At 37.5% G+C, this 15,187-nt stretch overlaps 2 protein-coding genes across 6 annotated transcripts in view; one reads left to right on the plus strand and one right to left on the minus strand.

The window, feature by feature from the left end:
* The window catches only part of LOC306876695 (ubiquitin carboxyl-terminal hydrolase 37-like), a 20,469-nt gene extending 18,217 nt beyond the window's left edge, over positions 1-2,252 (minus strand). Inside the window, exons 1-2 of one of the 3 annotated variants that reach the window (XM_079428041.1) lie at positions 1,923-2,252; positions 699-901 (exon numbers count right to left, since the gene is read on the minus strand). In XM_079428041.1, the coding sequence (XP_079284167.1) occupies positions 699-872 (174 nt within the window). In that variant the 5' untranslated portion in view covers positions 873-901; positions 1,923-2,252. Of the gene's footprint in view, positions 1-698; positions 1,878-1,922 lie in introns of those variants that run through there. The other 2 variants (XM_079428042.1, XM_079428043.1) reach the window with 2 other exon arrangements.
* On the plus strand, positions 854-8,860 carry LOC306876697 (insulin-induced gene 2 protein-like). Of its 3 annotated transcripts, none has more exons than XM_079428046.1 (6): positions 854-1,022; positions 3,355-3,657; positions 3,813-3,937; positions 4,956-5,122; positions 5,311-5,410; positions 7,365-8,860. In XM_079428046.1, exons 2-6 carry the CDS (start codon positions 3,411-3,413, stop codon positions 7,404-7,406), a joined length of 681 nt encoding a protein of 226 aa, XP_079284172.1. In that variant the 5' UTR covers positions 854-1,022; positions 3,355-3,410; the 3' UTR covers positions 7,407-8,860. The 3 variants fall into 3 exon arrangements, with proteins under 3 accessions (XP_079284172.1, XP_079284171.1, XP_079284173.1); XM_079428045.1 differs by lacking the exon at positions 854-1,022 and adding an exon at positions 1,688-2,449; XM_079428047.1 differs by lacking the exon at positions 854-1,022 and adding an exon at positions 1,945-2,090.
* The last annotated feature ends 6,327 nt before the right edge of the window (positions 8,861-15,187 follow it).

The following is a 15,187-nucleotide window of genomic DNA, read 5'->3' on the forward strand; positions in this document are numbered from 1 at the left end:
AAGCTTTGCTGAAAAAAAAAAAAATGGTGCACACAATCTACTACATGCCTTCAGTTATCTGATTATTAATAGGTTATACTTTTCAGCAAATAAAAAGCCTTTTAGTATAACTGTGAAAATGTCCACCTGCAGGTCTTTTTGCTGTTTAATCTTTATAAAGATAAAATGCGTTTTATACTGTTAGTAATATTTCAAGATGAACATTTACTCGAACGCATAAAATTAGATTTACCTGATTATCCAAGCATTTTTTGTTTGTTTTTTTTAGAAACATTGTGTTAAAATGTGAGCATCAAATATGAGCCATCAGGCTTTTGAGGATGTTTACTTGTTGATCTCGGAGTTTTGATAATAAACTAAGCATTTAAAAATCATCTTACAGACATTATAATGAGATACAGACTGAAGAGTGATATTTATAAGCATTTAATGCGAGTAATCTGCTATACTGTTTTAAAGATTTAATTAATCAGAATTTCATTGTTTGGCTTTGGCCATATAATTATCAGCAACTGCACCAAATTGCATATCAGTATGTTTTTTTTTCCCTCTTCAAGCTCTATATTCTCACTATATCATACTTTATGAAATATAAAAGTCTGTACGCATCAAATATGATACTTAAACAACAGCATGATTTGTATCGACAATTATCACATGTCAGGCTTTCGGCTGTGAATGCAAAGACAGATCTGCACCTGAAACACCTTCGGATTACCGCCACTGTTGAACTTGACTTGCAGGTTTATTTTGTTGTCTTTCTCGTGGATTTCAAAGAATCCCTCTTTCCATTTGGTGGTCCCCAGATCCCCACATCTGATGCGGATGCGGACAGCGCCACCGCTGGTTAGCTTGGGCACTGCGACGGCCATGAATGCGAGAGGCGCTCAAAACTCCGGCTCTGGACACAATTGATGGCGAACAGATGCGGTCAGAGATCTACAACAAAAGCCCTGACAAAAGACGAGAGACAATGTCCGACGTGAAACAGCTGGAGACGCAGAAACGTACATATCACTCCGGTACGATCGCAAACACCAGCGACGAGGTTTTTACAACAAGCGCTTCTTTGAACAAAACACACGATTTTGATCCTGTATGTTTCATTTTACACATCTGTTGTAAACGAGCCAATGTATGTCAATGTAAACACGTTTTAAAAGAAAACTGAAAGCTAAAACTCTTAACGACTTTAGGAGAAAGCACACAACCCACGTGTCGGGAATGAATCGGACTCACAAATAATAAACCAATGTGACTCAAAGTCACGCGTGTGAACTTATCACGCGTAAATGCCATTTAACAATATCTCTCTATAATAATGTCCCGGTCGTTTAAAACTATCAACGACAATTAAGTTAACAGAATAAGCGAGCCAGTGTAAAATCTGTGTAAAACATATTTCTTACATTCAAATCTTCGCAAACACCCCACTTAATGTAAAACTAAATCAAGTCAAATCGCAAAATTGTTGCTTTAAAAGCTTTGAGCTTCAGTATGACAAACTTCTGACGTTTTAAAGTTAACTGACATGTCAAAACGATGCCCGAAGCTCTCCTTTATAAGATTTGATCAGAGCCCTGAGTTCCGCATGTTTCGAGGAGCTCCAGTGAGTAAAGATAAAAGTAAACAAACACATTACGCGCGCTTTAAATGAAGCGACTTGACTAGCTTCCCTAGAGACCGCACACACTTCAAGCGTTCCCGCCTTAAAACAAACTAACTCTCGTGTAATTCGCGGAAACGCGTCTTTATTTTGCAGCATCCTCACACTCCGCTGTGAAATTATGACACACGCATCATCCACACGCAGCTAATTAACTAGCATTAGCAGCCCAGGCCGTGTGACAGGCTTGGCTCCGCTAACTGACCATTCTGATAAAAAAGGCGGGCAAATTCTGCTCATAAACCGCATCGTTTACCTGCGGGGGGGGGGGATTCCTTGAAGAAAGCGCTGGGGAAGGAAAGTATCCGCTCAATGTGGCGCGCTGTCAGTGTGTGAGTTTTGCCGGCTGTGATGTTATCTGCGCTCGCGTCCCACGAGCAGCCGATGATGGCGGGAATGTGAATATTTAGAGCGGAAATGGGAGGTGAGAAGAGGCGCGTAAACTCGCGCGAGATTTCAGAGGTTAGCGTCGACGGTGGGCGCACCTCTGTCAGTGTTCTTCGGTGAACACTGACAGTGTGTTCACTTTTATTAGAAATATTGAATTAAATGTGTGTTTGAATAACAGCATAAACTTATTCAGAATGATCCAAAACATTGTGAGGCTCCGCGAAACCTCCTATTTATTACGTCACCAGCGCCCCCTCTGATTGGCTGCTGAAGCAGCCGCGCTATCAGTGAGGCGGAAGTACAGCATTATCCTCGCATAAAGGTCTTCTTCCTTGGCTTAGGACTTTAACATTCTGTTCAGAGCAAGAGTAACGCTTATTTAAAAAGGCGACGGTGAGTAATTTGTGACATTTTATTAGACATCTGTTACAGTGCACTTAATAAGTTAGGACATTTTGCATGTGATCATTGCTGAATATATTTTCCCTTCTATGGGTCACAAACCACGAGTAACGTTAGAGCTGTAATACGATGTTTTGGAGAATTCATCAGTTTCAATACTTTCACTATGACCCTAATTAATTTATCGTATTCGTTATTCAAGTAAGTCTGTTTACATTGTAAACGAGGTGAGTGCTGGAAGCCCTCCTGCTGATGTGGCCTTTGATCAGGGAGATATGGAACTAGTTTGGTTTGAGTCCTGCCAAGTGACCAGCAGTAACATATCACGTGAGGTGTATGCTGTGTCTAATAAGTGTTTGTGTGTGTCATATGTTTTATCAAAAAGTGATTTGCAGTACTCGAATCATAGATCATATATAACTCGTGTTATAATTGAGGGTACATAAATAAAAACAAAGTGCTTTCTCAGTAAAGTTACTATTGGTTTCAGTTTATATATTTCATCAGGGTAACAAATGTGACTCTGGACCACAAAACAAACAAAATTGCCTTTAAAGTTGTCCAAATGAAGTTCTCAGCAATGCATATTCATAAAATAGGATTTTTCTTTAAAAAAAAAAGAAATTGTTAGGAAAAAAATATATAATTATCATCAATTGACATGAATTGTGCTCTAAATTGTAGAATAAATTGTCAAATGCTAAAAAATATTTTTATATATATATATATAAAATTATATTCACAGTTACGCAATTTCTTGGGTCATTCAGTTTTGAGGGGGCGTGGTGTGTGACCATAACCCCCCCCAACCCCTCTTTGGCTATATCATTATTATTCAGAAATTAGTTATGTCTGGGTTTCAGACATTATCATTAATATTACCACCTTCTTTCCAGGTGTGATGTCAGCTGACAGCAGCAAATGTAGCTGACGTCCTTCTGTGACAGCAGCCATGGCGGAGGTTTCGTCACTGAGCAGTGGTGCTCCAATGCGCCGCGGGCCCTACATCAGCATGATCACCAACCGGACGATGAACTTGCTGATCCGTGCTGCCATGCTCTTTATGGTGGGCGTGTTTCTAGCGCTCGTGCTAAACCTGCTACAGGTGCAGCGTAACGTCACTCTCTTCCCTCCAGACGTCATCAGCAGCATTTTCTCATCCGCCTGGTGGGTTCCACCCTGCTGTGGAACAGCCGCAGGTACACAAACACACACAACATATTACGATTATAAACAGTGTTTGTCTGAACTGCTTGTGTCATAACAGAGGATTCTCACACAAATGAATGCTGTTGTCATTCTTAAAACCTGTGAGATCTGTGATGTGGATTAAATGCCACTCTTCTTTTTTCAGCGTTGATAGGTTTGCTGTATCCCTGTATGGATCATCGTCTGGGGGAGCCGCATAAGCTCAAGAGAGAGTGGTCTAACGTGATGCGCTGTGTGGCCGTCTTTGTGGGCATAAATCACGCCAGTGCTGTATCCTTCTCTCACAACATCGCATTTCTTCTTGTTTTTGATCTTCTCTAACAAAGTCATTCTGTCAAGCAATTCAGCTGCAATAGATTAACGCTGTTTTAGTCTTATTGTTTATCTACGTTGTAACAAGATTAATATTTTCTTACATAATGTGATGCACATCTGAAATAATATTTAATGCATAAGGTTTTTTGATAGTTTTTTTGTTTGTCAGCGTTTACAGATAAACATTTTTTTTCTGCCCTAGAAACGGCAGTGGACTGATAATAAATGTGACAGTTTTATAGAGTGCTGCAGTGAAGACTTGTCAACCCATAAAATAGCATCCTTGGCAAAAACCAATAGGATTTTTCTGTTGGCTTTTGTATTTTTGCAGAAAATAAACTCTGTGACCAACAAATGTTTATCATTTACACATTTTGTTCATCATGGTAATCTTTACAAATTAAAACAACTTTTATACGTTTTTAATCCTAAATAAAACCACCAGAAGTAAAAAGCGAAACAGCCTATAAACAAACAATACCACGGTCATGACTTGTCTAATGTGTCACAATCTTATGTCAACACCATTAAGCATCTGACACTTCTTTCAGTCTCTAAAAAAAATTACTCTGAAAATGTGAGTTACAATAGTTTGCAAGAGTGCAATTATAAACAATGAGGCTGTGAAAGTGGACTAGTGAGTCTGTTCAGTTTGGTGATGTTTATTGTCCTCAAACCTTTGTAGTCACAATTAGCAAGACATGTAAAAGTGTGTTTTTTTTTTATCACAATTGGGAATTAGTATAAAACATGAAAATATCTTTAGCTTGTGTGAACAACAGACCTTATTTCAGGCTTCCAAACAAAAACTCATTCAAAAACCCATTGAATTCAGGACAATGGAAGCGGAAGTGCTAAAAAGCTACCTCGTTTCTGGGTTTTGGCCTTCAATAATGCATCATCCCTGCAGCGCACTATAGTACAAAAACGATATTGCTCTTGTATGACTTATCTTTAACACTGGTATCAACAGAAGGTGGACTTTGCGAATAATGTGCAGCTGTCATTGACGCTGGCTGCCTTGTCTGTCGGCCTGTGGTGGACGTTCGATCGTTCACGCAGTGGTTTTGGGCTGGGAGTCATCATTACAATACTCGCCACATTTGCCACCCAGCTGCTGGTTTACAACGGAGTCTTTCAGTGAGTTTCATACCCACTCTGATATAAGTCTGCTCAATATAGTTAGTTGGAAGTATCACCAAATGACAGAAGTAGTTTTATGGCCTGTTCACACCAAGACCGATAACTGTAAGATCTACTGCTTACACTTGCATCATTACAAGCCTGTTTTGTTTGGTACGTCACTGTCCATGTGTGAATGTTTGCAGATATACCTCCCCTGACTTCCTGTACATTCGGTCCTGGCTGCCATGTATTTTCTTCGCTGGGGTCATAACTGTGGGGAATATTGGACGACAACTAGCTCTGGTAAACTTTTGCATAGTTACTCAAACATAATCACTCAATTAAGCTCTTATCTTTCATAACCTGCAGAATGAAAGATTAAACAGAAAAATGATTGCACAACCACCAGTTAGGTGGCGATATGAACCAAGTATGTAAACGGCCTTTGAACAGAAGAAAGAAGTAGCATGGCGTGCTTTTTCTTAGCATCTGTTTCCATAGTGACTCGTCGATTCGTCGCTCTGTTGAGAATGTTTTGAGTCTTAAACAGGAGCATACTCTGTGTTGAATGAACTTACTCCTGGATGTGTTTTTGGAACCAACATACCTCAAGTAAACGAGGTTTGGGTTGATCAACCGAGAGTTCAGGCTTTAGCAGATGGTAAGTTAAGGTGTTCCAGAAAGCAGGGTTAACTTACCATCTGCTAAACCCTGAACTGTCAGTTGATCAACCCAAACCTTGCTTACTCGAGGTATGTTGGTTCCAAAATCGAGTCCAGGAGTAAGTTCATTCAACCCAGAGTATGTTCCTGGTTAACACGCAAGACATTCTCAATAGAGAGACGAATCCACAAGTCACTATGGAAATGGACGGCTAACAAAAAGTGCACCACACTGCTTCTTTCTTCTTCTGTTCAAAGGCCATTTGCACACTTGGTGCATATCGCCACCTAATGGGTGATCGTGCAATCATTTTTCCTTTTTTACCTTTAATCTTTAATCCTTAAAAATAAGAATTATATTGTTTGTTTGATGCTAGTAATATAATATGTCATCATATATGTATTTTTTTTAATTATAGAAATAAATTATAGAAAATGGAGATCCATGATGTACGAGATAAGAAAATATAACAAACATATATAATAAAATAAGCATTACCTTGTCATAAAAGTGTTTTATAATTTAGGCAGATAATTATTATGCCAATACAATAAATATATTAACCATTATATAATAGATTACCTTATATTTTACTTATATTAGTGCTTTATAATTTACATATCATACAACTAATATTATTAATATATGTTATTGTAATAATATATAATATTGTGCGCTACCTGTCACGCCCACTGGAGTCTCGTTAGTAAGTCACGCACACATGCGCTGATAGCTCTGAAGTGAACTAACCCTGAAACAGAACCTACTCCGGAGCAGGTTATCTTCAGAGAGCAAGTTGCTATGGTTACTTACCCTGAAAGTTACCTCTGTTTTTGGAACCGAAAGTTGAGGTTATCTGCTTACTTACCCTTTAACATACCCGGGTATGTCACATAGACTGCTTTCTGGAACACCCCCCAGAAAGAGTTTTGTTGTTGTTTTTTTTTTTTAGAAAATAATACATTTATTCAGCAAGGGTTCAAAAAAGTGTCAGTAAAGACATTTATTTATTTATTTATTTATTTATTTATATGTAAAATACATATTGTTCTTTTAAACTTTCTATTCAACAGAGAATCCAGATGTAAAATATATTACAGCTTCCACAAAAAATGTTAAGCAGAACTACTGTTTTCAAAATTAATAATTAATTAAATATGTGCACTAAATCAGCACATTAAAAGGATTTTTAAAGGATCATGTGACACTGAAGACTGGAATAATGAAGCTGAAAATTCAGCTTTGCATCATAGGAATAAATTACATTTTAAAATATTCACATAGAAAACAGTTATTTTAATTTGAATAAAGTTTCACAATATTACTGTTTTTACTGTTTTTATTTTAATTATTTTTTTATCAAATAAATGCAGCCTAATTGTCATCTTTCAAAACATAAAAAACATGAAACTTTTAAAACTGAAGTGCAGGTTAATTTGCTGGCTTGTATAAAATTAATTTCTTTATATATAAACTTATTTATTTAGAAATGAGTGTGTAACTCAATTTCGGAAGTTCTTAATTGTGATGTGTAGTTATGTTGCCTTTGAAACACTGTGTATTGCATTGATTTATGTTTCTTCATTTGCTACAGTATGAGTACAAATTCAGTCAGGAAAAGACCCACCAGGATTGAGGAAGAATCCTCTGCACACATAGGAAAATCCAGGATAAAGTAGTGAAGCAGGAGCAGCAAGACTGACAGAGTGATCCATCGAGGAGGAGCTGCTCTCTGTGTTTGAGGACGGACAGTGTTATGATTTATACCTCCAGATCTGTTTTCTGCCGCCTCAGATGCTCAGGTTCTCTAAGTGTGTGTAACCATTAGATATAATGTCGTTTACACACTCTCATACTGACAGCACTGAAATGCTACCGGCTGCTGTAAAGTGCCAAACTGACTCTGACTGATCAAACTGCGCGACTGTCCTCACCTCATGACTGGAGGAAAAGCCTGGTGTGTAAAAGATGGGCAATATGTTGACTGAATATTCACATGCATTTCATGCACAGACACAAAACTCAATCACAAGAAATGTTCTATATGATCTTGGTACTGCTGTGGTCTCTATCCACTGTAATGGGTGGAGGAGAGTCATCTGGACAAAACACAATCATTGGATCTCAATCAAATCACTGGTCATTAGAAGTAAGGGGAGTTATATAGAGTATTATGACAGGGCATCAAATCTGTTACATATCACTTTACTAAAACGCAGTTCTTTTCTGCGGTGTCCCAGATCCACCACTAGTAGGCGTCAGAGGCTAAGTGACCCGTCACCCTGTGTTAGTAGATGCAGTGCTAAACACAAAAGACATCAGATTTTCTAACAGACTAACCAGTGTGCTGTGTTCATTAGTTGGAAGGGGAATTGGTGTTCAACAAGGTGTTGATTACTGCTTTGATTACAACTTGAATATTTTTTATTGTAATACATTCCTCGTTATAGCCAGGGCTGCGTTTCCCAAAAGCATCGTAAGTTTAAGTTGATCGTAGCTCCATTGGTTTGAATGGGTCTATGATGTACATAAGCTTACGATGCTTTTGGGAAACACAGACCTGATCATTCCTTGCTAGACCCGAAGAACTCATCAGTTTTGACTGAATGAAGCATCCCTTAGCTCCAGAAATCGCTGATTACAATGTTTCAGAATAGAATTAAAATGCTCCTTAATGACATTCCATTGATCATTACCAAAGCCTTAAAATAACGGTTAGATTGGAGCTCAAAGAAAAGAGGATAGAACAGGCAAACCACCGTCTGTGCACTGATTTTGGATAAATTAAGGGAGGTTTTTTTTATTTTTTACTGGGAGGATATTTTATGAAATGCTGAGTAGAATGCAAAATAAGTGGGATCAATGTGTTTTATGTGTTACAATGAGACTTCACAACTTAATTGTAGACTTTCAAGAGTAATTGTACAGTTCGTATGTGACCATCTGATAGCGAGCATGTTGGGATGTTTTCTCATGGGTGATTACTTGATCCATGGTTTGTATTTAACCACATTTATTGTTTTTTGAAGTTGAAGTTAAATGTTTGTTATTATTACATCTGCATTATTAAAAGAGACTTTCTTTGAGTTTATTTTCTTTGGTTACTATTATAATTAATATATATATATTTTACTTTAATGCATATACAATGTATAATCAGTGCTCGATACTGATTACATTACACATTTTAGGTAAAATAATCAGACTACTTTTAGATGACTTTTGACCTAACTCGTTTATCACATTGATTTAAGCAGGGTAATCTTGTACCGTATTGGTATAAACATAGATGCAAACTCCTCACCTTTCAGCAACAACTCACTTTTTTGAGATCAAAATAAGTCACCTATGAGATTTGCGAGGGGGGTCTTCAGGGTCTTTTTGTGATCTTACACGAGTAAATGATGAACTGGGGCCAGTTGCATAAACTGTTTAGACTAGTCTTAAAAAGTTAGTCATCTAATTTTTTCTTCAAGACTGGTCGTAACTTTTTAAATTCAGTTAAGAAAAGGTAGATTGGTCTTATATGTATTGGAAAAGTAAGACTGATTACCCCTTGGCAACTGCTAGTTGGTCAAACTAGTTCTTAAGGCACAGTCTTAACATGGTGGCTAAGTTTATGCAACTGGCCCCTAATTGTTTCAATAAGTTTTGTATAGTATTTTCTTTACTCTTTACTTCAAAAACTGTCTAAAAAGGGGTTATATTTTATTTACTTTTTATTTATTTTATTTTTTAGATTTTTTTTTAGGTCTGAGATGGGAACGGTGAAGAGAGAGAGGGCAAACATTTAGCATTTTAGGTCAGTATTGCCGTCTAATCAGCCAGTAGTGTCTTAAATAGCCTGCATAGCACTTCATCTTTTATAACTTGGGATTTTGACCAAATATATACAGTGTTAATTTTCATAAAATGTTGCAACAAGATGTTAAAAAAATTTAAATTTTGAAAAACAAGATGAAGAGCATTAAACATTATACATTATGTATAGGTTTTCTAAACTTAGGTTTGTAAAGGAACTGTAGGGGGTTTGTATGTTTAATAAGTAAATAAATCATAAACATGTAAAACAAGAAAAAACACAAAAAATCATTTTAAAATAACAACGATCAAAGCACCTACTAAAAAAGATGAAATATGTGTTTACCTGCATGTCATGTAGGTTCGGCTGACAAAAAAAAAAAAAAGTTTGGGAATGCCTGCATTACATGTAAATAAGAGATAACATGAATTTGTGCATTTACAGTAATGCATTCCAAAGACAGTAATACATGGTTAAATAATCCACTCATAATTCAAATAAAAATGAATGTGTTCATCAGTAGTTTATGCGATGTTGAAATATTGAGAAAAACTTAATAAAATGTAAATGATTTTTGTAAATCAAGTGGTCAAACGCTGTGTAATTATAGCCACCTGATTAGTGAAGGTCCACAAAACTGGAAGACTTTCTGAATGTATTAGCAGAGGGCTCTTTTAGAAAGGAAACAATTAAAAGAGGAAATAGGGCAAATCAATAAATTATAAATCATTTATTGCTATTGTGTGAATATGTAATCGTGTATTCCATAAAATAGTAACTGTAATCTACAAGTAATTCATTTTTGGAATCTGATTAAGTAATCCAGATTACATGTAATCACTGAATGTGTATGACAAATTTCAGACGTTATACGTGCACTAGGCTTTTGTTGCCATATACTTTAGTTAGGGTATAGTTTTATTTTTAATTTTGAAACACCAGATTGCACGGATCACTATTGGAAATATCTCAATTTTACAAGAATAAAATTTAAGAATAGGCTTAAACATTTGTTATGCTATCTATGTTCTATTGTGAATAAAATATTGGCTCGTGTGATTTGAAAGTCTTTTAGTTTTCATTCTATTCAAATTTGAAACACGTCCCAACATTTCTGGAATTCGGGTTGTAATATTTGGCAAGACAGGTACTGTTAGATCATGGGCTTAGCCCAGCTTGGATAAAGTTTGTTAAAAATCACATTATCCCAAAATATCTGTATATGCACAAAATATCTGTATGCAAAAAAAAAATGTATGCACAAAATTAGCTAATTTCAAATTCGATGCCTGCTACAGGCCTCAAAATAGTTGGGACGGGGACATGTTTACCATGGTGTAGCATCTCCTCTTCTTTTCAAAACAGTTTGAAGAAGTCTGGGCATTGAGGTTATGAGTTTCTGGAGTTTTGGTGTTGGAATTTGGTCCCATTCGTGCCTGATACAGGTTTCAGCTGCTGAAGAGTTTGTGGTCGTCTTTGATGTATTTTTTTTTTAATGGTACGCCAAATGTTCTCTATAGGTGAAAGATTTGGACTGCAGGCAGGCCAATTCAGCACCTGGACTCTTCTACTACGAAGCCATGCTGTTGTAATAGCTGCAGTAGGTTTTGCATTGTCCTGCTGAAATACACGTTGTCTGGAGGGGAGCATATGTTGCTGTAAAACCTTTATATACCTTTGAGCATTCATAATGCCTTCCAAAACATGCAAGCTGCCCATACCGTATGTACTTACGCATCCCCATACCATCAGAGATGCTGACTTTTGAACTGAATGCTGATAACACGCTGGAATGTCTACCTCCCTCCTTTAGCCCGGAGCACACGGCGTCTGTGATTTTCAACAAGGATGTCAAATTTAGACTCGTCTGACCATAGAACACTTTTCCACTTTGAAACAGTCCATTTTAAATGAGCCTTGACCCACAGGACACGACAGCGGTTCTGAACAATGTTCACATATGGCTTCCTTTTTGCATGATCGAGCTTTAATTGGCATCTGCAGATGGCACAACGGATTGTGTTTACCGACAGTGGTTTCTGGAAGTATTCCTGGGCCCATTTAGTAATGTCAATGGCAGAATCATGGCGATGAGTGATGCAGTGTTGTCTGAGGGCCTGAAGACCATGGGCATCCAACAAAGGTCTTCGGCTTTGTCCCTTACAGACAGAGAATCTTTTGATGATGTTATGCATTTTAGATGATGAGATTTGCAAAGCCTTTGCAATTTGACATATTCCACAATTTTTTTACGCACTCTTTCACAGATTGGAGAGCCTCTGTCCATCTTTACTTTTGAGAGACTCTGCCTCTCTAAGACATCCCTGTAATAGCTAATCATGTTACAGACCTGATGTCAGTTAACCTAATTAGTTACTAGATGTTCTCCCAGCTGAATCTATTCAAAATGTCTTGCTTTTCAGCCCTTTGTTGCACCTGTGCCAACATTTTTGAGACCGGCAGCAGGCATAAAATTTGAAATGAACTCATTTAGTGGATAAAAGTGTAAAATGTATCCGTTTAAACATTTGTTATGTTCTCTATATTCTATTGTGAATAAAATATTGGCTCATGTGATTTGAAAGTCTTTTAGTTTTAATTTTATTCAAATTTTAAACATTTTCGGAATTCGGGTTGAACACAAAAGAGAGCACAAAAGAAGGATTGGCACAGCATAAATAGTTATATTGGCCTCAGAGAGCAGATTTTTGTAACAAAAGTACAAATTAATAACAGTTTGAAATACTGTTATTAAAGGAATGATAATTGTTGGGTTCTTTGTCAGTTCTGCTCAATGCCTGCCGTGACAGACATGTTTGCCATTGAGGATGTTTTTTTCTTTGTTGGTTTCAGTTGAAAACTGCTGATGTCCAAATGATTTATGGGGGTTCTGAGAATGTGTTAAACAGAGCTCAGTGTACCACGCTTTTATCGATGATTAATGATTTTCTTCCCACAACAGTGAAACCTGAAATTACCAATGTTGTGGAGAGCATCTAATGGTCTCCATAAGGGAAATGGCTTAAAAATATACAAAAAAAAAAAGAAATAAAGTATTTTAGACATGTTTATAGGATGTTAAGGGATCGAGAATATCATTGACTGAAGGCAATGGAAAGTCCTCAACATGACAGAAAAATAAGTGCATATGTGTGCGTGTGTGTGGTAGCAGATTTAGAGGGTGATGTTCAGCATGGCTGGCTTCTCCATATCTCAGTAACACTGACTGCTGTAATCGCAGTTATGGGCTGTGTGGGTTTAATCGATTTGACTGTGTCAGTCTGTGTGTGGTCCCATGTAACTTCTCAAAGCCTGAACAACCAGTCATCACTACCTCTCCAAGGACAGTTCTGGCAAAAACATGACTTGTGTCTCATACACACAAACACATAAGCTCTGCCTCGCTCTGTAAAGGTTAATGCAGAAGATCTGCTTTGTGCACTAGTTAATCCATTCTGCTCAGTTCCAGAGAGTGTGAAGGAAGTGTGAAGCAGCGCTTTTACCCTGATCTCACACAGCTGCTTGCCATTTATCTCTGCTCTTGACTTCTGAATTCTGATTCCTTCAGCAGTTTAAAGAATGTATCAAACTGAATGATGAATGGAAGGATTGTTTTGTGTTACAAGAAGGCATTCACCAGTATGTTTGGAAATCTGTACATGAATTTTCATTTACATTTGAGAATAATATAAGACACCTAAGATTTTTTTGGCTAAAATGATGAGCGTGTTATCATATAGTGTCATCATAAAGTTGTATCTCACTGTGGGATGGATTTTAAATGTATATTTCTGTATAAACACAAAACTTAAAGGGATAGTTCACCCACGGGGAAGTCGTGGCCTAATGGTTAGAGAGTCGGACTCGTAATCGAAAGGTTGCGGGTTCGAGTCCCCGGCCGGCAGGGATTGTAGCTGGGGGGAGTGAATGTCCAGCGCTCTCTCCACCCTCAATACCACGACTGAGGTGCCCTTGAGCAAGGCACCGAACCCCCAATTGCTCCCCGGGCGCCGCAGCATTGCTGCCCACTGCTCCGGGTGTGTGTGTGTGTGTGTGTGCATTTGTTCACTACTCACTGCTGTGTGTGAGCACCAATTTCGAGTATGGGTCACCATACTTGACAATACGTCACGACTTTACTTTTTTTAAAAAAGAAAAATTCGGTCATTTACTCCCTCATGTCGATCCAAACCCATAAGACTTCCGTTTATCTCTGTAACACAAATGAAGACATTTTTAAGAATTTCTTAATTTTCCATCCATTGAAAGTCTACGCAACCAAAACTCTGATGCATCAAATTAATGAAGACAGTGTAAAATCAATTCATATGAATTGAGCAGTTTAATCCATCTGAAGAGACATGATCCCCTCATGATGACGCGATTAAATATAGGCTTTTATTCATATAAACACTGATCAACACACATAAATGAGCTCATGAGAAAAAACCTCACTGGTTCTTGCACAAGCAAGCATGGTTACGCTTCCATGTTTACCAAATTTGATGAGCTCTATGTATGTGCGCTGATCAGTGTTTAATTTATAATTAAATAACTGTGAAATTCACTAGCAATTTATGAGTGAAAATATTTTCTACAACAATGTAGTATAATATATATTTATAAAATTTAGTAAATAAAATTACATAATTTATATAAAAACATGGACTGGATTATGGACCTGGCAATTTACCTCTGGTAGAAATGAACAGAACTGAAACAGAATAAATACACCTGGAAAAAAAGATGAGAAAGCCTACACATACATAAACCAAACATACATTGACAATCCAGAATTTCTCATTCATTAACCTTAACAACATTTCTCAAACAAATGTTTTAATGTAGTCTACTGTATGTGTGTTGTATACAACCTCTCGGTGCAAACACTGCTCTTGATCTGTGCTCACTCTGATCTCCAGACATCAGACCTGTGCTCCTCTACTGTATCTGAGTACTAAAGGCTGTTTAGACACATCACACATTTGTACAGCAGGGTTGTTTTCCTCTCGGGTGCGCATCTGATGGTTGCTTCTGACTCCTGACCGTGAAAGTGTACTGTTAAATGAACACAGTAAGAGAGCAGCAGGTGCATGGAGATTGACAAGAGGCCTTGTTCTCCTCGCCACGCGACTGATCACAGAGGGGGGTGAAGATCTCCGACACAGTCCTGCGCTGGAGACTGTATGTATTCCTAACAGGCTACAGGGGCTCTGAAGTGGAAACAAGCTGACATGAACAACACAAGCTTGCTCACTATGAAGGATCTGAACAGCCATGACAAGTTCAGAAAACGTGACAGTCAGGACAGATAATATACATCATGATATATAAGTTGAATCACTCTACCCTTGTGAAAATGAAGTGCACTTTAGCATACTTTTTTATAAAAAGAGTATATATAACAGAAATAATACGCTTTAAAATTACATTTTAAAATGTATTATAATTTAAATTGATATTAAATGCAATTAGTTGAACATTAGAGTGCTTTTTGACCCTGAAGCTCACGATTATGCAAAGGGGTGTTACATTTCTGACTCGTGCTTGTGGTGTTCGGCCAATCATAATGCACTTCGCCAGTTGGCCAATCAGAGCAGACTGCGCTTGTTGGA

This window comes from Barbus barbus (genome assembly GCF_936440315.1).
Source record: "Barbus barbus genome assembly, chromosome: 11".
NCBI classification, from domain to species: domain Eukaryota; kingdom Metazoa; phylum Chordata; class Actinopteri; order Cypriniformes; family Cyprinidae; genus Barbus; species Barbus barbus.

Bases quoted from the DNA above. Each gene is read 5' to 3' on its own strand.
- LOC306876697 (XM_079428046.1), top strand. From the start codon at position 3,411: ATGGCGGAGGTTTCGTCACTGAGCAGTGGTGCTCCAATGCGCCGCGGG. The intron at 3,658-3,812 runs GTACACAAACAC...TTCTTTTTTCAG, and splicing joins CTGCTGTGGAACAGCCGCAG to CGTTGATAGGTTTGCTGTAT. The intron at 3,938-4,955 runs GTATCCTTCTCT...TGGTATCAACAG, and splicing joins GCATAAATCACGCCAGTGCT to AAGGTGGACTTTGCGAATAA.